The sequence below is a fragment of the Schistocerca cancellata genome, chromosome 3 (genome assembly GCF_023864275.1).
Source record: "Schistocerca cancellata isolate TAMUIC-IGC-003103 chromosome 3, iqSchCanc2.1, whole genome shotgun sequence".
Lineage (NCBI taxonomy): Eukaryota > Metazoa > Arthropoda > Insecta > Orthoptera > Acrididae > Schistocerca > Schistocerca cancellata.
In genome coordinates this window covers 167,095,440-167,121,362 of record NC_064628.1, presented here as the reverse complement: position 1 = coordinate 167,121,362, position 25,923 = coordinate 167,095,440, and the positions used below count along the sequence as shown (strand labels likewise).

The following is a 25,923-nucleotide window of genomic DNA, read 5'->3' as shown; positions in this document are numbered from 1 at the left end:
ATTTTATCAATTTCGTAAGTATCACGTCCATATTTCAGTGCTGTTCGCTTCGTTATGTTCAGTTCTTCGATACAGTCATGTTTGTTCATAAGCAGAATGGTAAGAAAAATGACACTGAAACTGGGAGAAAATGCTGATTGATGTCTGATGAAAATGAAGAAACTGCATAAGGCAGGAATTATGTCTAATTTTATTTATCACGTATGGATATCAAGATGGGCTGCAATATTTTGAACTTTGCTACACTACAGCAACAGTTACGGAAGAGCAGGAATAGGCAACCAGTTGCAAAAATTGTGATTTTCAAATAACTTTGACAACGGTTTCGACGCATCTAAACCCGTCTTCTTCGGAAGGACAGACAAAGTTCACATTAGCAGTTCACTCAGTAAAAGTACTCTTCACATGACACAAATCGGCAACTGTCTGTACGTCCATAAGCAAAAATTAAGACCCCTGATCAAGGGCTTGTCGCATCAGTAAAAAGAATCACTTAGAAAGACGGACCTTGGTAGTAGTTCCATGCCGGCATGTGGACATGCACACCGTTGCCGATTAAAATAATGTGGAGACAGATTTTTCCAAGTGAATACCTAACGTGATGTTTTGTCTCTCCTACCGAAGAGGGGTTTAGATCCCTTGAAACCGGGGTCAAGGTTATTTGAAAGCCATTTTTGCAACTGGTTGGCTGTCCATTGTTCCTGCTGGGCTGCAGTGTCCAGCATATGACTGTTACGCTAAAACACTATTGAATGTGTTACTTTCAGGAATTCAGGTCCACGTATTATGTGAATAACTTTTCTTTATAAACGCTCGGACATGTTTTAGCACCTTCGTGCCACTGTCAGATGGTACTTCTATGCAGTTCTTATTTTATTTTCTGAATAAGAGAAACACCCGATGGAGGCACAAAGATGCTGAAATATGTCTGGACGTTTATGAGCAACAATCGTATGCGTAATAGAAACGCCGTGCGAACAGGCCTCTGAAGGTCCGACCGACCGTCGTCTCAACCTCAGACGGTGTCAGTGGATGCGGATGTGGAGGGGCATGTGGTCAGCACACAGCTCTCTCGACCGTTGTCAGTGTACAAGACAGGAGGCGCCACTTCACAGTCAAGGAGCTCCTCAGTTGGCCTCACAAGGGCTGAGTGCATCCCGCTCGCCAACAGCGTTCGGCAGACCTGGGCTGTCACCCATCCAAGTGCAAGCCAAGCGCGACAGCGCTTAAATTTTGTGATCTGAAGGGAACCGTTGTTACCTCTGCTGCAAGACCGTCGGTCTTGATAATAGGTGGACTTCTGATTTGGTCTGCTAACACGACTGGTGCTGCTACTACTACTAATACTACTACTACTATTATTATTATTACTATTATTATTATTATTATTATTACAGCTTCAAAACCGAGATGAATGTGTTAGTTTTCGACCGAAAGGATACGGCCTAATTGAATTGGAATCCATTCTATGCTGAAACATTTAATTCCATATCGAAACAGTTACTGAGAGCCAAGGAGCTGCAGCTAGGCGCAGAAAGCGTCAACTCACCGGTAGCGAGGCAGGTCCCGATGCGGTAGCAGTACTGGACCAGCTCTGCGCGGTGTGGCGGAACCTTCTCCATGACCAGCGTCAGGCTGATGTCGTTAGGCACGAACATCTGCAGTCCGTACGTCAGCACTATTGCCAAGGCGATCAGGATGTTCACGGACTGCGCCAGTCTACAAGAACAAGTCGTGATCTTCAGGATTACATGAAAATATTGTGAAATACACATGTGGTCAATAGCAGCACTCTAGCAAGTTATAAAGGCCGAACATAGCTTATTAAAAAAGAATAAAACGAATATACCACAGAGAGACGAAATAGTCTGTAGACATACGACAGCGCTGATTGCTAATTTTTCTGTGTAAAACCGGTTACCAGTGATCAAGGAGACCTTTCAGTACTTTTCTAATCTATCTTGGTTGTACTTTGCGGGAAACTGTCTCTGTGGTGTCAATTATGATTAAATGATCACTTGTCTCATTAGGATAGCTTTATGTTATTATAAAATTCAGTTATCGTAACCCACTTTAAAATACACAGACTATACATAGTGCCTTATGGGAAACACAATGACCGTATTAAAAAAATTATTATGTAAGGTGTAACGGGTGCAGATATATTTATTGGTGATTGAGGACGGTGTACTGGATAACATTATATCAGCGGTCATGATTAATAATTATAGCTATTAGGATTACTATGTTTTTAGGTTGGTTAGTGCTTCTAAGTGCAAGAACAAGCTAGGCATACGTGCAGGACGCAGTATGTTGTCTCACTCTTGTTGGTACGTAAGCTGTTGGATTTTCAGCAGTAAAACTCTACGGAATGCACAACGCCTCTCCTGTAGCGTCTGACACTGTAGTTTGTAAAGCATTATCCGAGTAAACGATCCGCGACGAAACACGCGGATGTGTGGTGGGCAGGTGCTACTGAATGGCTTCGTGTTTTTTTTAAATAAGAAGAGACTGAAATGGAAATCCTTTTAGTTTATAAAATATGTAATTGGGACGACGACTCTATTAAGTGGTCCTTCGGGGCCAGAAATGGAAGCGAAACGAGGCGGAGGGTGAGATGGACTTTGTTAAGGATTAGATCGTTATCTGTTAGTGTTTGGGAAAGGATTCGCGTATGGCTTTCACCCCGTTGGATGCCTGTCAACGACAGGGAAACGGAGTTCTTAATTTTTTGTTTTTATTTTATTTAGTTAATTATTTTTTTGTGGTAGTGGGAACGATTGACAACCCAGACTTGGTTCTCGCAGCCCTCTGTGTGCACCGTCCAGATGGAAGAGGTAGTCGTACGTCTAGACTATACACCCGCTTCCGCTTGTACTCCTTAGGCCTTTTGCTACATTACGCATTAAAAAACTACTTGCTTTTAACTTATTAAAATCAGTGTGAAGTCTACGCCTAAACAAAAATCTCTTATATTTACTCCAAACTGAGGCGGATGCTGTTGGAGATACGTTACTTCTTTGATTGACACAGGAAAATTCCAGTTCATTACTTTTTCAGTAAGAGATACAGTCCGAAATTTTTCTCTTGATGCAACAGGTAATACTGTAGCAGTTGCAGTACTCAGTGGTTTTCGGGTATTGCCATCAGCAGCACGGTTTATTAAACTCGGGTAAGCCAAAGCACAAATGTAAGCCTTCTATCAGCTTTTAAACCACCTTTGTGTCACAAGACACAGACCTAACCCATTCCAATTAGTTTATGTAGGACCAGGGGCTAAATGTAATTTGAAGAGCTAGTGTGGCGGCAAACATTTTATTCTCGGTGTCGCTAGGGGAGAGCGACAGTTGTGTTTCGGATTTTGATATAAATCATCACATAGAATCTACAATAAAAAACAAAGTGACCTACTTCTGTCACTAGTCCGATGGTCCAAATTTTTGAAAAATTCCGTAAATGTTTTCTTCGTAGCACTACTCCTAGGGACTAGCGCTTATATGTCTACCTAGTGTGGTCGATATGTGATAAAAGACGGATTTGCGGACTCATGTTCTTGTTCGCATTCCGATTAAGAGGAAACTCATCATTCGTCACGCACTCTATCTTACGAGTCACTTGGAATACTCAGACTTCGTCGACGTCCAATTTATCGGAAACTACGGATTATTCAGCAAGAAACCGATATAGGTGTAGACTTTTTTTCCGAATGAGAAACATCTGAGCTACACCTCATCGAAATTCTGCCGTCCCTTGCCAGAAACATAGGACTGGCACTGTTAGTCAGAAGTCTTGAATGTTACTCGGAGAGAGTGGTTGAGACCCTGGCCTCGTGGCAGGAAGGACAAGTCTTCAGTTCGGTCATCGAGATTAGTGTGTTCCCTATACAGAATAAGGCGAATGCTGGCATGGTTTCAGTAGAGGAAGACTGCGATCAGGTGCATATCTGGTCATTATTTCCCATACCATTCAACTACAGCAGGAATTCCTTATCTGTGTTCCTGCTGGTCTGCCGGTGTAAGACGTGCCCCAGCTGCTAGTGTCGTTCTATTCAAGGAGAATATTGTTCTTAAACACACTTTTGGTTTTGTTTATTCGCCCAATCGCAGAAGATAACAGAAAAAAATAAGTGAAGGGTAGAAGCAATAGTCGCTCTTAAATGTGGGGTTAAGAAACACTGTTAGGAAACGAAATACAGATATTCACTATCACAATGAGGATTCTGGTTTGGATGTATGATTGCTTCATACGTCTTCCGTGACTTACGAAGAAAAACATAGTTTATGTTCGTGATATGAAGTCTTAAAAACTAATAAAAGAACATTAAATATCAACTCACGGCTCGTCGCTTGGCAAGTTGAGTGTCACGCTGCCTTCGGTGTCTGGTCCGTACTTCAGGTAACCACAAAATCCAATGATGGCGTACAGACCCACGACAATGGACATGGTGATGTTGAGCACGCCTGGGCAGCCCAGAAAGCGCTGCGGGTTCTTCATGCTGTTCTCCACAGGCATCACCTGTAAATAAAGCCGTTGTCACAACAACGTTCAACTCAAGTCTAACCCTAATACAAGGTAAAAACGATGATCGCACATAAGAGCGAGATAGTAGAACTTTCTTCTGAAGTGCCTTCACTATAGTCCCTTAAATATGTCTAGTTACTCTTGCTTCAGTGTTAACTTTAATACACTGTACTACCCCAGTATATTTTCTGATCAGTTCTCAGGTAAGAGTGACTAGTAGTCTACCGATGATTATCGGTTTGTCACTGTATGCAGAATGCTCCAGGAGAAATGGTCAGTATTCAGGGATCTCACAGAAACTATCATTCGAGTCGAAAAAGTGCGTACCTTAACAGCTAGGAGCACTTTCTCATCTCCGCTACTGCGAAAAACATCTCTTCTACTGAACAACTGATCGTAGCCAGTGAGATATGCATTTTGGATCCCATATTACCTGGACAATTTTTCTTGTTTTGTATCTTACTATCTCCTCCCAAAATACAGAAAACAAAGAGCTTGCAGTAGACGAGCTTTATTTCAGAGTATCGAAGATGAAGAAGTGCTCATAACTCATCAGGCATGCATTTCAGATGCCATGTTTACTAGACATTTTTGCTTCGGAGGTTCATTCATGCTATACTCCTGAATATAATAATTCCTCCAGGGATACCCTGTATATGACAACAGATGTGCAAAAGGAAATGCTGCGTTCTACGTTACTCCAACAGCACAGACACAATGGTCAGTGTCTTTCGCATTTATGAAATGGTTCAAATGGCTATGAGGACTATGCGACTTAACTTCTGAGTGAAACGTCCCCTTTGAACAATTTTAGATGTGAAACGTCCACTTAGAACAATTATACAAGCCTGTGCTTAACCTGACACACAATATTATTTAGCGCAACGCAATCTGACTTTCAATAACCCCTACAAAACAATGGCCCTGACTAACTTTAACCTATACCTTTTACAAATCACTTACCTCACAAAAATCTTCGCTACTCAAGCTACTACAAAACAGCGAGCGCCACTACTGCCAGCTAAATAAAAGATTCAAACTACTGAAGGTACTAACTACTGATAGGGATAGTTAGCAAATGAAAGATATTAATAGAGAACAAACAATGTATTTACCTTAATATTCATAATTGACATTCAGTCTTACAGATTATCAAAACTCCGCCATCTCTCTCCCCACGTCCACCACTGCTGGCGGCTCACCTCCAACTGAACAGCGCTACGCGCTGTTCGCATCCAGCTATAGCAGTTCATGACAACAATGGCAGACAACAATGCAAACTAGCCACATACTGCACACAGCACAGCCAGTGATTTTCATATAGAGCGCTACGTGGCATTACCCATATAAAAATCTAAACAGACATTCAGTCTTACAGATTATCAAAACTCCGCCATCTCTCTCCCCACGTCCACCACTGCTGGCGGCTCACCTCCAACTGAACAGCGCTACGCGCTGTTCGCATCCAGCTATAGCAGTTCATGACAACAATGGCAGACAACAATGCAAACTAGCCACATACTGCACACAGCACAGCCAGTGATTTTCATATAGAGCGCTACGTGGCATTACCCATATAAAAATCTAAACAGCCTACTTACATAGCCCCCATGCTCCCCACAAAAAATTTTACAAAATATTTTTGGGCAGTGGCCAATAAAGATTTGATAAAATTTTTCATAATTACAATAACAAAGATATCAAATGCACACACTTATTGATACAATGTTGGTCAACAGCTAAAATTTTTTCACAGTCAATAAAGACAGTCCCGATCATTCATCATAAGAGTAAACCTGCAGTTTGTTTGCTCAAAGTCTGAGCAGTAGAATACAATGCACACGGAAGTAGTGGATTTCCATGCAGTCTTGAAGAAGTAGTATTGTCCTTCCAACAGTAAGACAGTGCTGACTCTTGACATGCTGACAGGTAATGGGCCACAACAGAGCAAACCCACAGCAGAGTCAGTCGACGTTTCGAAAAATATTGGTAGGTAGGTCATCACAGAGTAGACCCACTGTAGTCCTGGTAGAGATTGTGGTATTGGTGGACCACCAGAGGTGCAGACCCACTGTTGTCCTTGTAGAAATTGTGGACAGGCCCACTGTAGTCCTGGTAGAGAGTATGGTATTGGTGGGCCACCAGAGGTGCAGACCCACTGTAGTCCTTGTAGAGATGGCCAGCAGCCATCTGTTGCGACTGTGCAGGTGCACAATCACCATTGAAGAGTCTTGCGGATAATAGAGCAAGTCCATAACCACCACTTGTGCATTCACAAAGTTTTTGGAATTGTCCTTAGAACCAGCAATGCTGTTATCCAGTCCCTTGCTGAATTATTAACACACGTGCAAACACTAACAGTCCCTACTTCTCACATATTGTCCATATACTATGACCAACAGAAAAGTGTGCAGTGAAATGAATGCTTACAAGTTAATAACATGATGAACTGGTGTCAATTACAATTATATAACATAAGAATACAATTACAAAGATACAAAATACAACATTAAAGACATAACAATACAGATAATATTTGTAGTAATAGGGGCTTTACAAAAGAATAGAAATAAACATATACATCAGTGTTACAGGAATGATGACATGAGTACATACATAAAAGATCAGAATCACTTTTGAAACGTCAACTTCACACATGAGCATTAAAACAAAGGAGAATAAATAAAGTCTAAGCATCTTTACAAAGAAAATAACAGAGTATTAGAAAAATTCTACAACATAGCTCTCATCAGCTAAACACATAAAGACAGGAAAAACACAAATACACAAGGGTACACAAACATATAGCGGAATAATAGAAGGAAAGGACAGGGTTTGTTTTACTGCAGTATTGTGCAAACAAAACTTTCTTTACGTCTCGGAGATCTCCCTTCATTCATCATTATTCCCAAAAAGTCCTATCTATACCTCCTTCCTGTATTCTATTCATATTTCTTTCAAAATAATTATTTCTGATTGTACAATACTCATTGGGGCCCAAATCTTTCTTCGCAATGCATTCTTTACCTATTCTCCATAGTCAGTTTCTTATATAGTCTACCCCCTCTTAAGCTAACTTAAATCTACTGAGCTCAGATATATATACCAAGGGACGAGGCAATGCAGCAAAAAAAATAATTAACACAAACATCAATGACAAAAAATAGAAATGGCAAAGCAAGCAGCATAAATTAGCAAAGCAAGTGCAATATTACAACTAATATAAGGCAATGCAGGAAACAAGAAAAACTAGCTTAGAAGAGTAACACAAAGTCAAATTCAGTAACACTATGCCTGACAAACAGCAGCAACTTATACCTAAACCTGACATAGCGCAAGCAGAAAAAATATTACAGGAAAAACAACAATGCAGACAAGGGAAATGTGTATTCACATCTTAATGTCTATGTAATTAAAGTGGTGCACCATAACAACTTATTGTAAAAAAAATATTACCATGTACTTGAAAAGAAAATCATGTTTTACTGTTACGAGTTCCTTCGTATTGTTCTTTCCTTTCCAAGTGCTCCTTTTTAAAGAATGTGGATCATAAAATAATTATTTAATAGATCTGTTGACAGAAAGTGTTCACATTAGCAAATGCATTTTATTTTATAAAAGCAATGCTGCTACACAGCTGGAAACCAGACATCAAATGAAATAAGCAATTACGCAAACCAAAGCATAAAAATGTCATTCAGTAGTCATGTGACATTTCATTTCATAAGTTAATTGCTCTCAACTCTCGTACAAAGACTCTTGTCATAATCAGGTGTGCAGATGTAAAAATATTTCTTGTCATTTTGTTAGGCATTTCAGTAAATATCATAAATTTTTAAGTAACGAGGGTGTCGCATTAGCGATGAAAGGCACATCCTAATGGTTTATTCTCCAGGTGTTTGACACAGCTGTGTGCCCACAACGCATTACAAAAATCATATGTTTTCAAGTAACGAGCGTGTCGCATTAGCGATGAAAGGCACATCCTAATGGCTTTCTTTTCTACCTGAGCGTCTGAAAAGGCTTGTTCTCCAGGTGTCTGACACACCTGGGTGCCCACGTCACATTATGTGCAGGTGGTCACTTAACTTTCTTACGGAAATATTTACGACAGTAGTTTCCGCTACAGTGACAGTCTCATATAAAAACATTTCACAGGTCAAGAATTTTATTGACATAAACATACCTCAACAGCATAATACACATCGTCGTCGTAAAAATAACATCATAACACCTCAGTCAAATGTCAAAAACGTCGTAGCTTCTTCCAATGATTTCAAAACCTAAAGAAAATTCTCTGCTCATTTCGGTAGTGTCATCTACCTCAAACGTACTTTAAAAATTATGATCTCATACCAAAATACATCATTCAAAGCTCTCATAGTATCACAATGGTACCAAAAAAATATGAACAGTGCACAAAGTACAGACAAAGTACAATTTCTTAAGTGTGAAGTAATCCAACTCTGTAATGGCGTAAACATGTGTCACTGACGTAGAAAAAGGATGTTTGTTTCTCTGTTAAATGATCAGATAGGTGTGTAATTTATGTGTTAGAGAAATATGGTACCGATGTGTTAAATTGTATAAGAAAATACCATATTAGCTAGGGCTCCTTGTGCTTGCCAAACACATGGTACACAAAGTAGGCGTGTACCCCCCTGAGGTTTATTGTAATTATACCCTCAGGTGTTACAGATTTCAGCAATGGAATGAAATGTATTGCGAAAAACTTTCTTTGTAATTCAAAAATCTTTAAAAATAAATGTTTTAAGTACAAAATTAATCACTCAAATACGTGTCCAGTAGCGCTAAATATGCGTCTTGCTGTAAGATAATCTCTGGGAAGTGTCGTAGTTATTGTCCTCCGAAAGCTAAGTTCTGTAGAAGTCAATGTACTTACCTCATGATACACAAAAGTGAAATGCTTTGCGTATAGATAACTTAGTTATTACGCTTATTGCCGTGATGAGGAAAGTACTGTGCTGTAACGTATTGTTGTCCTACGGAAAAGGCTGTCTCCTTGTAGCAATAGCACAAAAGTCACCACTAAAACATGTCTCACTTTATAGAAGAATTCAGAAAAAACTGTGCAGATATAAAACAGATACACCGCAAAAGCAACATTGTAACTTGTCACTCATTAGTAACGTCGTGATATAATCGTGTAGCTGTCACACAAACCAACCACTGTGTCATCTGGCATTTCACAGAAAGCACCTCAAATCCAGAATCCACTCGTAAGCAAACCAAAATGTTGCATGTTAACAGTTTCTTAACTCTGACAAATTGTACAAGTAGCGTGAAGTGAAAATTGCAAAGACTAAGTTAAAAAGCAGATTATCTGTCAATAAATGGTATTACATGAGAAATGTGGTGTAATCTTTTACCCTTTGCTCTTCTCAGTACGCAGAGTTTCAACTTGAATGCAAGTATCATGCGGTATTCGTCCGCAAAGAATACGGGAATTTTGCTCAAGGTTAGCGTCAATGTTATTTTTCTCGGAGCCAGCCGGCGCACGCGGCAGCCTGCGGTGCGAGTCATTGTCTGTTTCTTTGTTGGCGCGCGCCGTTACTGGGATTAGGAGGCCGAACTTCCACAAATTCGCCTTGCCGAGAGGGCCCAGCTCTGTTAGAAACCCGCCAGTTCTGATGAAATTCACGTCTGTCGTTTTGTCGGTAGTTTACATAGTTTCTTTCTTGTCTGTCACGTGGTGGAGAATTTCTGCCTGAGTCGTGACTACGCGCTGGACCGTTGCGTCTAAAGTTATTCTGTCTCCCTTGATAATAGTTATATTGGTTCCCATATTGTCTGTTTCTCTGATTGTCTCTGTGATAGTCATTACCGCGGAAAGGTGATCTTTCCCTGTAACTATTACTCTGCCAGTGGTTGTCATATGGGTGGTGTCTGTTTTGGTCACGATTTACGTTGTAAGAATAGGTTTGTCGTGGCCATTTATTGTTTCTGTCGTCACGGAATTGTGACGGATGTGACCTATAGTGATTGTTTTCCTGATTTCGCATCCCGCGACTGTCTGTGTCAATTTCCAGTTCTTGTAACAGTCCCTGAAAAGCTTCAATGTCGTCTTTGCAACGTCCTGCCAAAATAATATGTCGTAAATGTTCAGGCAGTTTGATTAAGCAAATGCGGATGAGTTCTGAGGGGCTGTATGGGTTTGACAGGTACTGATTCTTGTGCAACATGTCTTCAAAATATTTGACAAGACTGGAAAATTCAGATTGTTCAAAGTGTTTCATCATCATGATGCTATGTTTTACGCGATCTTGTGTAGCTTGTGACCAATATGCTGAGAGGAAGGCGTGGTAAAATTCTCCTTCACTATGACAATCGTGAATGACCGATCGCATTCTTACAGCTGGTTCATTCTCTAAGTAGCCACACATAAATTCTAACCTGTGCTCCAATGACCAGTTGGGAGGGAAACAATGAGAGAATTGATGGAGCCATGCTTGTGGATGAATGTCGTTGCCAGAATTCTTAAATGTTTTGAATTTACGTGTAGTAATGAACAGCTTATAGTCAAAATCATCGTGTCGGCGAGTAGCATATCGTGTCGGCGGTTCCATCTCAAAATTCGGTGTACCTTGCCAATTTCTTTCATAATTACCGAAATGCCCTGTGTTATTATTTTGTGGCTTTTGCGTATTTCTAAGTTCCTCTTCCCGTGTTGGAGCGCGAGTGTCCTCTGAAATACGTAATTCTTGTATTACCTGTGTCAGCTGATCTTGTACTTCCCGCATTTCTCTTTTGTACTGTGTGTTGATTTGATTTTGATTTTGTTTGAATTTTCTAATTTGTTCATACTCTTCTGTGTCAGTGAAGGCTATGGGTCTTGTGTCATTCAGATCATCATCTACCTTTGTAGATAAGTTAGTGACCTGATCCGAAAGTTCGGCTACTTTCTCTGATAATGAACTAATTTCCCCCATGTGTCTTTCTACTGTGTCCTTTAAGTTTTCCTGAGTTTTTGCAAGTTGCGTAACCGAATCGGTAGATGCAACTGAGTCAATTTTAGCTTGCAAGGTCTCATGATTTTCATGAACAATAGTTTGCAGTTCTTTTATGGCTGCTTCGTGATTCTGTAATGTATTTTCATGCCGCGAAAAAATAGGTTGGAAATGCTCACAAATTTGTGTTTTTACATCATTACAGACTTTCTGACATTTCGATTCAATGTTATGTAATTCAGTAGTTAAATCTTCACGTGTTTGTTCAAGTGTGGTGTCTAACTTTTGAAGCTTTTGCTGTGTTTGTCTCTGATTTTGTTCCATTGTGTCTAACTTTTGAAGATTTTGTTCCACTGTGTCTAACTTTTTAAGATTTTGTTCCACTGCGTCTAACTGTTGCTGTGTTTGTCTCTGGTGTTGTTCCATTGTGTCTAACTTTTGAAGATTTTGTTCCATTGTGTCTAACTTTTGAAGATTTTGTCCCATTTGTCTCTGATTTTGTTCCATTTGTTGCATTAATTGCAATAATAATGTATTAGTGTCTGGAATCTGTTTCTCTATGCTTTTTGGCAGTGGATTTTCACCGGCAACATTCACATTTTGACAAGCAGAAAATGTGTCTTGACTCATTTGAAAAAACGGTGAGGACGCAAAACCTGAATCTACAGTATTTGCAAAATTGTGTCCTATCATTTCGGATTCCTGAGGCGAGCTGTTGCCGACCGATCGATCGATAATGCTTCCCTGTTCATTACCTGTTTGACTGGCTACACCATTGTTTGACGCCCGCTCCATTTCCCTATGCACAGTTACCAAATTACTACTTTGAATATTAGTTAACTCATTACATGGTGGGGCCAACACACTGCTTTCGTCTTCACTGTCATTTCTTAGTTTACTTTGGAGCCGAGTGTTACGTTTTTCACACGCCATTATTGTCACAATATTTCACACGATAACACAGAAAAGCACAATTTGAATAGCAAAAATAAGAGAACACATTAACATAGCACTGAAAATAATATCTAGTTAATTGCAGCAGCGAAATACTTGGCGCAAAGCTACATGCATGCCACAACTGTTTTACTGTACAACAATGAAAGACTGCAACTACAAAGGAGATTCTCTCTACAATTACGCACTAGCAATAAACAAAAGCTACACTAAATACACAAACTACAAGAAAAAATCAGAAGATTCCAGTGAGGTATCCTAGGCTAAGGGTCGACATATGAAACGTCCCCTTTGAACAATTTTAGATGTGAAACGTCCACTTAGAACAATTATACAAGCCTGTGCTTAACCTGACACACAATATTATTTAGCGCAACGCAATCTGACTTTCAATAACCCCTACAAAACAATGGCCCTGACTAACTTTAACCTATACCTTTTACAAATCACTTACCTCACAAAAATCTTCGCTACTCAAGCTACTACAAAACAGCGAGCGCCACTACTGCCAGCTAAATAAAAGATTCAAACTACTGAAGGTACTAACTACTGATAGGGATAGTTAGCAAATGAAAGATATTAATAGAGAACAAACAATGTATTTACCTTAATATTCATAATTGACATTCAGTCTTACAGATTATCAAAACTCCGCCATCTCTCTCCCCACGTCCACCACTGCTGGCGGCTCACCTCCAACTGAACAGCGCTACGCGCTGTTCGCATCCAGCTATAGCAGTTCATGACAACAATGGCAGACAACAATGCAAACTAGCCACATACTGCACACAGCACAGCCAGTGATTTTCATATAGAGCGCTACGTGGCATTACCCATATAAAAATCTAAACAGACATTCAGTCTTACAGATTATCAAAACTCCGCCATCTCTCTCCCCACGTCCACCACTGCTGGCGGCTCACCTCCAACTGAACAGCGCTACGCGCTGTTCGCATCCAGCTATAGCAGTTCATGACAACAATGGCAGACAACAATGCAAACTAGCCACATACTGCACACAGCACAGCCAGTGATTTTCATATAGAGCGCTACGTGGCATTACCCATATAAAAATCTAAACAGCCTACTTACATGAGGTCATCAGTCGCTTAGAACTTAGAACTAATTAAACCTAACTAACCTAATGGCATCACGCACATCCATGCCCGAGGCAGGATTCGAACCTGCGACCGTAGCGGTCGCTCGGCTCCAGACTGTAGCGCCTAGAACCGCACGGTCACTCCGGCCGGCGCATTGGTGAAGCTACATAAGGCAAGTAACTTACAGCTCCCAGTTAGGAATAGGGGAGAGAATGAATTTGTTATTTGGCACGTTGCACTAAATAATTCAGCTAAGCAGAACGAGCTGTTGATGAAGTTCGTGTCTGATTCACCCTCGGTCCTCTAAGTTAGAGGGTAGACATTAGGCCAGTGGTAGTCACAGTTGAGAATATGTGGCAAAATATTTTCGCTTACTCTCTCTTCGAACCTACCAAACATTTCTGACTGGGAAAGAAGATCCAATGCATGATATGTACCCAGTTCTAAGCAAAAAAGGGAAAGCAGAAAGATGGAAGGAATATATAGAGGGTCTATACAGGGGCGATGTTCTTGAGGACAATATTATGGAAATGGAAGAGGAGGTAGAGGAAGATGAAATTGGAGATATGATACTGCGTCAAGAGTTTGACAGAGCACTGAAAGACCTAAGTCGAAACAAGGCCCCGGGAGTAGACAACATTCCATTAGAACTACTGACAGCCTTGGGAGAGCCAGTCCTGACAAAATTCTACCATCTGGTGAGCAAGATGTATGAGACAGGTGAAATTCCCTCAGACTTCAAGAAGAATATAATAATTCCAATCCCAAAGAAAGCAGGTGTTGACAAATGTGAAAATTACCGAACTATCAGCTCAATAAGTCACAGCTATACTAACGCGAATTCTTTACAGACGAATGGAAAAACTGGTAGAAGCCGACCTCGGGGAAGATCAGTTTGGATTCCGTAGAAATGTTCGAACACGTGATTCAATACTGACCTTACGACTTATCTTAGAAGCTAGATTAAGGAAAGGCAAACCTACGTTTCTAGCATTTGTAGACTCAGAGAAAGCGTTTGACAATGTTGAGTGGAATACTCTCTCTCAAATTCTGAAGGTGGCAGGGGTAAAATACAGGGAACGAAAGGCTGCTTACAATTTGTACAGAAACAAGATGGCAGTTATAAGAGTTGAGGGACATGAAAAGGAAGCAGTGGTTGGGAAGGGAGTGAGACAGGGTTATAGCCTATCCCCGATGTTATTCAATCTTTATATTGAGCAAGCAGTGAAAGAAACAAAAGAAAAATTCGGTGTAGGTATTAAAATCCATGGAGAAGCAATAAAAACTATGAGGTTTTCCGATGACATTGTAATTCTGTCAGAGACAGCAAAGGACTTGGAAGGGCAGTTGAACGGAATGGATAGTGTCTTGAAAGGAGGATATAAGTTGAACATCAACAGAAGCAAAACGAGGATAATGGAATGTAGTCGAATTAAGTCAGGTGATGCTGAGGGAATTAGATTAGGAAATGAGACACTTAAAGTAGTAAAGGAGTTTTGCTATTTGGGGAGCAAAATAACTGATGATGGTCGAAGTAGAGAGGATATAAAATGTAGACTGGCAATGGCAAGGAAAGCGTTTCTGAAGAAGAGAAATTTGTTAACATCAAATATAGATTTAAGTGTCAGGAAGTCATTTCTGAAGGTATTTGTATGGAGCGTGGCCATGTATGGAAGTGAAACATGGACGATAACTAGTTTGGACAAGAAGAGAATAGAAGCTTTCGAAATGTGGTGCTACAGAAGAAAGCTGAAGATTAGATTGGTCGATCACATAACTAATGAGGAGGTATTGAATAGGACTGGGGAGAAGAGAAGTTTGTGGCACAACTTGACTAGAAGAAGGGATCGGTTGGTAGGACATGTTCTGAGGTATTAAGGGATCACCAAATTAGTATTGGAGGGCAGCGTGGAGGGTAAAATCGCAGAGGGAGACCAAGAGATCGGTACACTAAGCAGATTCAAAAGGATGTAGGTTGCAGTATGTACTGGGAGATGAAGAAGCTTGCACAGGATAGAGTAGCATGGAGAGCTGCATCAAACCAGTCTCAGGACTGAAGACCACAACAACAATGTACGTTGTGATCCAGTACCGTAACAGTTAGACAAAACTGAATATGTGTACCTGTGTGTAACGAAAAGTAATTTCGATTTCTGTCCCCGCAAATTCTGAGCTATAAAAGGGTATACCTGTTTAAGCGAGATCAATGCTAAAAGAAAAGGATAGAGTATCCCAGATTCGTCTTCCAACGTCCACCTCCGACACGAAGGTCCACTTCGTCTCGTGAGATCCGATGAGAATGTGCATCAGTAAATATAAGCAGCGCCACTAAATTGTTAGTGTCAGAAGTATCGTGAGATCCAAATGATTTGAGGATGTTGGGTGATACATGATGGTTTTTTAGAATTTTGGTGTTCAACGTCGCAGCAAAGCGGTCAGCTTTTCTGACTGATGCAGAGTACTCCACAGAACTACTTCGGATTTTTCTTGCTGCGATGACTGAAGCAAGTACAGCAGCCTAGTGTAAAGAATTGAGAAGGGGCACTTGGGGAAGTTGCGGCACAGTCCTGTATTAACCACGTGCCTCTCCATCCTGACGTCCAACATCGCCCTAGACAAAGTATACCACACCGATATTTTGGCACCACTTGTCTGCTTGTGGTCTAAAGTTCCAGTTTTGCCGGCCGCGGTGGTCTAGCGGTTCTAGGCGCTCAGTCCGGAACCGGGGGACTCCTACGGTCGCAGGTTCGAATCCTGCCTCGGGCATGGATGTGTATGATGTCCTTAGGTTGGTTAGGTTTAAGTAGTTCTAAGTTCTAGGGGACTGACGACCACAGATGTTAAGTCCCACAGCGCTCAGAGCCATTTGAACCATTTTTAGTTCCAGTTTTAGTTTCGTTTCACTTGAATGAGCAACTCCCTTTACTAGTTTTTGTGAGCTATTTGCAACCTGACGATGTAAAACTGTGATGAAGTTCGACAGTACAAAGAAAATTTTCTGCAGGATTTTTAGAAACAGGAAAGCGGGCTTATCATCACAGACTCACCGCTTATTTGTTAGATGTACCGTTTTTTTTTTCATGTTTGGGAGTGAAGGACAATGTGAATGACTAAGTATGTCCACGACCACGTCGTTCGAACAGAAACTGGAATTGCAATTTGTTTCACTATGAAATCTGTGAACCTGGTATTCACTATGTTGTACGATGTATCTGCGGCGAGAAACTGTCGATGAATCTGTAGACTCAATTGTACCGCTCTGAGCAGGACTTGTGAAGCGATATTTATTACAAATTATGCCTAAGAAGAAACAGGTGCAGTACTGTGCAGATAACTACAAGTATTTCGGAAGATGGATAGATTAGGCGTCATCAGAAACTATGGTGCTAACGAAATGATATTGAGAAAGATGACCGTTTCGATGAAGAAACTGAGGTTCGGCCGAGATTGTAGTTATTGTGTCAGTTCACATACGAGGGTTATTCGGAAAGTAAGGAACGATAGGTCGCGAAATGGAAACCACAGTGAAAATCAAAACTGTTTTATTTGCAACGGTTAGCTACACCTTCCAGCTATTTCTCAACACAGTCGCCGCTCTGACTTAGGCATCTGTCGTAGCGTTGCACCAGCTTTTCAATTCCTCGTTATAGAAGACAGCCGCCAGTGCTTTTCGATAATTTCTACTCTGGACTGCAACTCGTTGTCTGTGTCAAAATATTGTCTTCATAGCCAGCGGTTCATTTGAGCAGAGATGCTGGAGCATCTTCATTGCCCCTCCAGAATGCGGCCGAGAATTGTCGTGTAGAACGAACCGCATGACAGCTATGTTATGTGGATTGTATAGCTTCAAGCGAAATCTTTCGCCAGGACCTCATACTTTTGGGAGACACTAATTTCGAGCTGTCTTTACGTTCTCACTGTAAACTCACAACTGAAAAGAGCGACATGATGCGATCGACGGGCGTACTAGACACAGTGCCCAATGCATCTGTGCAAAGCTTCATAAGACTTTCACTGTATTTTCCATTTCGCGATCGATCGTTCCTTACTTTCCGATTATGACAAAAGCTACAGTTGCTGTCATGATACAGACGAAAAGCTGCACATATTTCGAGTATTGTGACCCAATCAGCAGACTTAACTTTAAAAAAATAACATTTTATAAGCCTGTGATGGCGCCGTTTCTATTGTGGCTATAAGAGCTCGACGAAGGGATGGAAAGACGGCAGTATATAAATAGGAGAGATGAGAGTATTGAGAAGAGTGAATGGTTCTGTAAGAAGGGATCCATTGATGAGTAAAGACGTATACTGTTGATAAGGAATACTGAAACAGCACGTGAAAAAGGACATAAAGGTGACCCATGGAAACTGCTGTTGACATTCCCGAAGGAAATTGACACTCAAGCAGAAAAGATACTAAGGATCATAGAGTAAACACTTTTAACAGGCTCGTAAGCTTTCAGAGCTGGTATTATTTTAAATAAAGTAATTTTGGATATTGGACCGTGCCATCAAATACTACTAAAACAATTAAACTGCAGACGTTTCGACCAACTTGCTGCGGTTCTCTTCAGGGCGGATCAGTGCTGGATACTGGTGAATGTCTTGTCTTATGTACTATCTGTTTCGGTTATCTGGTAGCTACCGACATCACATATCTGAGATGTCAGTGGACAATATGAAGAGAGGTTGTTATGGAGGGGCTGGCAGTATGACAGGCTATTGCGTGTGCTACCCCAGTTTGCTGACGGCCCTCTATAAGGAAAGACATTCATCAGTTTCCAGCATTGAACCGCCCTGAAGAGAACCGCAGCAAGACTGTCGAAACGTTGGAAATTTAGTTGCTCAGTTTATACTGATACAGTCCAATACCTACAATTATTTTATTCAAAACCGTCCACCCTGTTACATGGCTGTGAGTGGTACGCCAATCTTCGTAGGCGCGCGAGTACTCGTTGATACACCAAAAACCGAGCAAATTCATCCGCAGTGTGATAATAGCCATGATAGCTCCTTCTGCCATCCTGTCACTTTTCCACCACGATCCATCCTATGGCGCCGATTCCAGACAACAGGCTGCCATGACTTAAATCACTTTTGGGTGCATATGACCTCCTGGTACTAGTTCTGCACCATGCAGAGCACTTCAAAGCACAACTATGCTCTTTTAAGGGGTGTCTAATACACCAAGACAAAAAAATCAACGCACCACGAAGGAATTATACAAATACAGATGTACATACAGACAAACAAATGATTACAGTTTCAGAGAAGCTGGATGATTTATCCCAGAGAAAGAGCTTCACAAATTGAGCGTTAATCCACCTCTCTGCCTTACGTAAATAGTTATACGGCTTGACACGAAGGCGAGCAGCAGAGACTGTGCTGAAATGTAACCACAGGATGGCTTGCCATGAAGGGCAACAAATCGGTTTGTAGAGTATCATCGATGTACCTCAGTGGTGTAAGTGTGCCGCAGATGACAGCCAAAGAGGTCCTGCTATGAAAAGAAATTGCACTGCAGACCATTAATCGTGGTTTTTGGGTCGTTTGGGGCTGACAGTCAGGTCTGGGCATTTTCTGAGACTTCTTCGGCCTGGAATCTCATTGAATGGAATATAACTGTCTTCAGTGAAGAGTCCCGTTTCGAACTGTGCCCCGACGACTGGCGTAGACGTATCTGGATACGCCCCGGTCAGGATTAGCGTACCATCCTGACAATCGCCCATCATATGGCCCTTCAATCATGAGTGATGGTCTGGGGTACCTTTTCTTTTCATAGCCAGACCAGTTTGGTTGTCCCTGCGGCACCTTTACAACACAACGGTAGGTTAACGATATTTTACGCCCCGTTTTGTTGCCATTCATGGCATGGCTAGAGTTTCTATTGCTCGTCTTAGCCAAACTCTGCCTTTGCCAGCAAGGTCACTGAACCTCTCCCCAATTGAGAACGTTTGGAGCATTGTGGGCAGGGCCGTCCAACCAGCTTGGGACTTTGACGATCTAACGCGCCAATTGGGCAGAATTTGGCACGACATGCAGGAGGACATCCAACAGCTCCATCAACAAATGCCAAGCCGAATAACTGCTTACATAAGTGCAAGAGGTGGACCTATGGTTATTGACTTGATGAATTTGTGAAACACTTTATGTTGAACAAATCATCCAATTCTTCCTGAAATTATAATAAGTTATTTGTCTGTACATGTACATCACAGCTATCGATTTATTTCTCACTCGACAATTCCTTCGTGGTGTGTCTTTTTGTGGTGGTGGGAGGGGGGGGGGGTTCTATTTTATCTGGTGAGCTTATAGTTACATGTTACATGTTAAAAGGCTATCACGGACCAAGTATCAGTCAACTGCTACGTGGTATCGAGACTCACCACGCCGATGCCCTCCATGGCGAAGATGACGGTGCTGAAGAAGAGCGGCAGCTGCGAGACGGGCGCGATGAGGTCTCGCTCGCTGGCGCTGGGCACGCCGGACAGCGTGTAGTAGAGCGTGATCACCAGACTGACCAGCAGCGCCACGTCGGCCGCCACGGACACCGGCACCATGTGCTTCAGCTGGCGCACCAGCACCAGGCCCAGGAACACCGGCAGCATCACCACCATGTACACGCGCACGTCCAGGTCGTCCATCCACGGCACGTAGTAGCCGCACACCTGACAACCACACATACAAACTTACTCTCCACCAGTGGGTCCCGTGTGTAATAGTTACGTGACTGATGCTTCGTCCAGTGACCAAATGGCACCAGTAATCTGTGACGATGTAGGCAAAAGATAAAACTGCAGCCTGTGTAAACTATTCCTTTACAAATCAAGTACATTCCACTTCCTCCAATATTTTGGCTGTTCTGTTACTTCTTCAATTATCTATGAGATCTGCAACGCTATACAAGAACTGTTAGTTCTTAATACAGCACCCCTAGATAAATAAACTTGTAACTTCTGTACAGAACTCTTGTGTGTCTCAGGGACTAAGACAGTTAGTGTAGCACTGCAGAAGTTTGCGGTTCAATTCTCAGTAGGCCCAATAACTTTTTTTTTGTGTCACTGTGAATGTTTTGTATATGTGAGAAAAAAATTCTTGGTATGATTCGCAGTCCACATTAAACCTTACACTGATGAGCCGTGGTAAAAAAAAATGGTGTTTTGAAGAGCGCACCGCAGCGCGTTGTGTGAAGCAGTCGCTCTCCGTTTCTGGCGGCGGGGGCGCCGCTGTGGTAATCGCAGCTTTGGTGTCTCCCTCTGGTGGGAAAGCGGAAAGGTTGCCTGTTCACGTGCATTTAAGGGGCGCTATGAGCTCGGTAGAGGCGAGTCGGTCAGTAGAGGAGAGTCTAGTCAGTTGGTCAGCCGGCTCAGTGTGGGGCAGTCAGTGTCTGTCTGTCGTCGGAGTGCGAGTATGTCTGTCGTTTGGATCAAACTTTAGACCAGAAAATGAAAGTCTTGCCACTCCGCCAGTAACAGAACTCAGCTGGTGGTCGATCGGTCGGGGCTGAGTTCCTGCATCTGAGTCTGCGCGTTAGGCCGCCAGTCTGCTCGAGTTGCTCGCGCAACGGTCATTGACGGTTGGATTAGTCGGTTGGTTGGTCGCGCACTTAAACACGCGATGACTTGTCAGCCTTGAGCGTCGGCGCATGTGAGGTCCCCTCCTGAGTCCAGTGGGCAGCGCCGTACAGAAAGGGGTAGTGGCTTCGCGGTTCACAAGCGAGCAACAGGAGCGTAACCACGACATCGGGCTGGCCGGGGCGAGCTGCGACGCCGTGCGACGGGAGATCGGCGCGCCTTCCTGCGTCCGTTGAAGCGGCTGGCAGCGGACGGTTCGGGAGAGCGTTGGGGGTGCTGCGCCAGGTCTTCTCGGGAAATCGCAGTTTATTAGAAGTTAAGTGATTGGAGATATGTTGTTTCATTTACTTGTTAAATTGTACTTGTTTTCTTGGTGAGGTCACCAGCAGCTGGTTTTGGGATCGTCCCACCATTTTTCTCCGCTTGCCCACCCGAGGGAAGGTGGTTATTGTGAACTGGGTGGTCCGTTTTTCCCTTGTGGAATTGCGGAGGTTTAGAGCAATCTGCGGTTCGGGTTGTTTAGTAACACCCCCCCACCCCCCTCTTGTCAATCTGCCATAGGTTAATAGCTGCGTCTGTCATGTTTTTCGGATTCGGTGTTAACGAATTTACTGCTTAAAGGCCGAATTCTTGAAATATGTTTCTATCTTGCTTATCATCTTGAGAGGTGGTATATGTGTACGAGGTGCATTCAAGTTCTAAGGCCTCCGATTTTTTTTCTAATTAACTACTCACCCGAAATCGATGAAACTGGCGTTACTTCTCGACGTAATCGCCCTGCAGACGTACACATTTTTCACAACGCTGACGCCATGATTCCATGGCAGCGGCGAAGGCTTCTTTAGGAGTCTTTTTTGACCACTGGAAAATCGCTGAGGCAATAGCAGCAAGGCTGGTGAATATGCGGCCGCGGAGAGTGTCTTTCATTGTTGGAAAAAGGCAAAAGTCACTAGGAGCCAGGTCAGGTGAGTAGGGAGCATGAGGAATCACTTCAAAGTTGTTATCACGAAGAAACTGTTGCGTAACGTTAGCTCGATGTGTGGGTGCGTTGTCTTGGTGAAACAGCACACGCCAGCCCTTCCCGGACGTTTTTGTTGCAGTGCAGGAAGGAATTTGTTCTTCAAAACATTTTCGTAAGATGCGCCTGTTACCGTAGTGCCCTTTGGAACGCAATGGGTAGGGATTACGCCCTCGCTGTCACAGAACATGGACACCATCATTTTTTCAGCACTGGCGGTTACCCGAAATTTTTATGGTGGCGGTGAATCTGTGTGCTTCCATTGAGCTGACTGGCGCTTTGTTTCTGGATTGAAATATGGCATTCACGTCTCATCCACTGTCACAACCAATGAAAAGAAAGTCCCATTCATGCTGTAATTGCTTGGCAACATGCCACATGGGCAGCCATGTGGTCGTCCGTCAGCATTCGTGGCACCCACCTGGATGACACTTTTCGCATTTTCAGGTCGTCATGCAGGATTGTGTGCACAGAACCCACAGAAATGCCAACTCTGGAGGTGATCTGTTCAACAGTCATTCAGCGATCCCCCAAAACAATTCTCTCCACTTTCTCGGTCATGTCGTCAGACCAGCTTGTGCGAGCCTGAGGTTGTTTCAGTTTGTTGTCACATGTTGTTCTGCCTTCATTAAACTGTCGCACCCAAAAAAAAAAATGGTTCAAATGGCTCTGAGCACTATGGGACTCAACTGCTGAGGTCATTAGTCCCCTAGAACTTAGAACTAGTTAAACCTAACTAACCTAAGAACATCACAAACATCCATGCCCGAGGCAGGATTCGAACCTGCGACCGTAGCGGTCTTGCGGTTCCAGACTGCAGCGCCTTTAACCGCACGGCCACTTCGGCCGGCTGTCGCACCCACGAACGCACTTTCGACACATCAATAACTCCATCACCACATGTCTCCTTCAACTGTCGATGAATTTCAATTGGTTTCACACCACGCAAATTCAGAAAACGAATGATTGCACGCTGTTCAAGTAAGGAAAACGTCGCCATTTTAAGTATTTAAAACAGTTCTCATTCTCGCCGCTGGCGGTAAAATTCCATCTGCCGTACGGTGCTGCCATCTCTGGGACGTATTGACAATGAACGCGGCCTCATTTTAAAACAATGCACATGTTTCTATCTCTTTCCAGTCTGGAGAAAAAAAATCGGAGGCCTTAGAACTTGAATGCACCTCGTAATGTAGAGCATGTTGTACATTTTATGTATGTCTGCATTTTATGGGTTTTATTTAAATAGTCCTTTTAGGTTATAAGCTTGCAACCCTTCCATGGTAAGAGCCCTTAAAAGAAAAATTGTACATTCTGTGGCAAATAATTTGAGGGTTGTACCATTTCCATTCCTCTTACAGGGTGCATAGTTTACATGTTTGTATGAATTGTTAAAATTTTTTGTTTAAAGTAATGTGGTGTGTTGCAGATTTGCACCAGAGTACTCTTTCAGAAGTTGTTGTAAGTGGTCATGACTACGGCCGTGTTGAAAGGGAGCAGGCAAGCTTCTCAGCCCAAAGGGTCCTACTGTTAATATTGTTCTTGCCTCTAAATAAATCTGTAACATGATATTTCGAGTGAGCTTTTCTGCTTGTAATTTTAAATCTGTTTTGAAAAAGTTTTTAGGAATAAATTCACATTTGTTAATGGTAATTTTCCATCAGTTACTTCCTGGCAACTACTTCCACTTTCACCTAGTGTGATTAAATGTGTTAATGTTCTTGATGAATCGCCAGTAAGTAAAGTAATTTTTTAAAGAAAAGATTTTGAAAGTAAATTCACGGTTCAACTGAGGTGACAAAGGTCGTGGGGTACCTCCTAACATCATGTCGGACCTCCTTTTGCCCAGCGTATTGCGGCACCTCTGCGTGGCATGGACTCAACAAGTCCTAGGACGTCCCCTGCAGAAATACTGAGCCATGCTGCCTCTGTAACCACCAATAATTTGAAAAGTAGTGCCAGTGCAGGTTTCGAGCCCACGTTAAATTTTACATCCCCGTGTAGCTAGTTAGCTATGCCAGTTACTGATCAGCGAAGGGCAAGAATGTATGACATTTAATATAACCATGTTAAAACGCTTATGTGTGTACTAACCAAATTTGGGTTAAAGATAGCTTCAGTTTTCGGTGCTGATTCCACAGTACAAGAAAAGGTTATGACTGACTATCAACTACACGCAGATGTGGAACGTTTCTAGTGGAATGGATGTATTGCAATGAACAGAGGCAGTCACTGAAGGTGCCTGGTATTACCAGGCAACAACGTTTGTGCACGTTAATAGTACAATATTTAATTGCAAAACATAGCATTTATTTATAAGAGATATACATAGAGGGTAACTGACCAATCAGATCACAGATGAGAGAAGACACACACACAGCGGAAGAGGCACAATTTTTCCTCATCCAGGGTTTCTGTGTTTCATCACGTTTAAGTAATTTACTTCCCCTTTTTGTTACCCACATCATCGAGACTACCTATAGTTAGTTATCTGCTCGGAATCCTGAAAGTGCTGATGTAGTAACCTTCAGTCGTATTACGCCAAGTCCAGGGCTCTATGACTTTCAGAAAGGAGTAATAAACACGGACGTTAGAGCTATTGATAAAGTGCAGTTCGGGGCTAAAATGTTTCCTGTAATATTTGTACACCTTGCAGTTAATGTAACCAGGATCTGTCTTTCGATACGTGACTATGCACTGGATCAAAACATCAAAGAATCGCTTCCACATACAAGATTAAATCTTCTTACCTTGTGAAGAGATTCCCCAATGAATACGACGTAGACACAGCATGATCCATAGTAGGTGGACAAGATGGCTAGCACGACAAAATTCCTGTAACAGAGGGCAAGAATATCGTAAGTCTTTGGACTACAAAAGTAATTTCGTAATACGATTATTATTCAGTACAATTATCATTGAGCGTCCTCTGCCTGAAGAAGATATAAAAGTGAACGAGATGTTCTAAAACTTTGACTCATAATATTTGTGCCATTTATATACTCTGATAAAAAACAATCAGTGTAACGGCAATGAAACTAGGAAAACAGTCAAACAAGAACTGAAGATGGATTGTCAGCTCTTAATTGTAACCCTTACGAACACAAGTTCTGCTCTCCCTTTTTGGAACACGTATGAAAGTTTATATGAAATTTGAGAACCCAAGTAGACGAAAGGTAAATCCTCATGTCAATCTCTGAATGCATGTTGATGAGATATGGCAGTCTACGTTAAAAACTAGAAAATCAATTTTCTGTGACTTATTAAGGTCTGATCGCATAAAAAAAGTGCTTTTCTAGGACATTTTAGTAAACGTCAGAAAAAGATAAAATCGTACAACGAAATGGTGAAGTAAGGCAAAAATATGTAAATGTACTGTTTTCAAGCCTGCATGTACATGTATTAATACACTTGTTATAAGACTAAAATAAACCGATGACGAGGGTACAAAAGTAGCGAAACATGAATGGGAAAACGAAAATGTTTTTTACTCAATGGGTAAACCTGAAATTATTTTCACACTCTAACAAGACCTTTTTACTATTAGGTGTCTAGCTCAATAAGTGAAGAAAAATGATAAGTGGAAGAAGTAGCATGTGCATACAGACTGCAGGCAGGTGACTATTCTCCCGTTCAGGAGATGTGAAGTAGTGTGGTTCCTTTTGCACAAGTTTCCAGTCTATGAGATATTGCATAGGGAGACATATTCTAATAGTACATTACAGAAAGCCATGCGGCTACTCCGAGCGAGTACCGTTTCCCGTTGCATCTCTTGCTCATTTCGTGAAA

At 42.0% G+C, this 25,923-nt stretch overlaps 1 protein-coding gene across 2 annotated transcripts in view; it reads right to left on the bottom strand.

Annotated features, from left to right (window-relative positions):
* The window catches only part of LOC126174791 (proton-coupled amino acid transporter-like protein pathetic), an 85,138-nt gene that overhangs the window by 3,528 nt on the left and 55,687 nt on the right, over positions 1–25,923 (bottom strand). For both annotated transcript variants that reach the window (XM_049921162.1, XM_049921161.1), the window contains exons 6-9: positions 24,885–24,969; positions 19,932–20,213; positions 4,337–4,515; positions 1,550–1,719 (exon numbers count right to left, since the gene is read on the bottom strand). In XM_049921162.1, the coding sequence (XP_049777119.1) occupies positions 1,550–1,719; positions 4,337–4,515; positions 19,932–20,213; positions 24,885–24,969 (716 nt within the window). The remainder of the gene's footprint in view (positions 1–1,549; positions 1,720–4,336; positions 4,516–19,931; positions 20,214–24,884; positions 24,970–25,923) is intronic.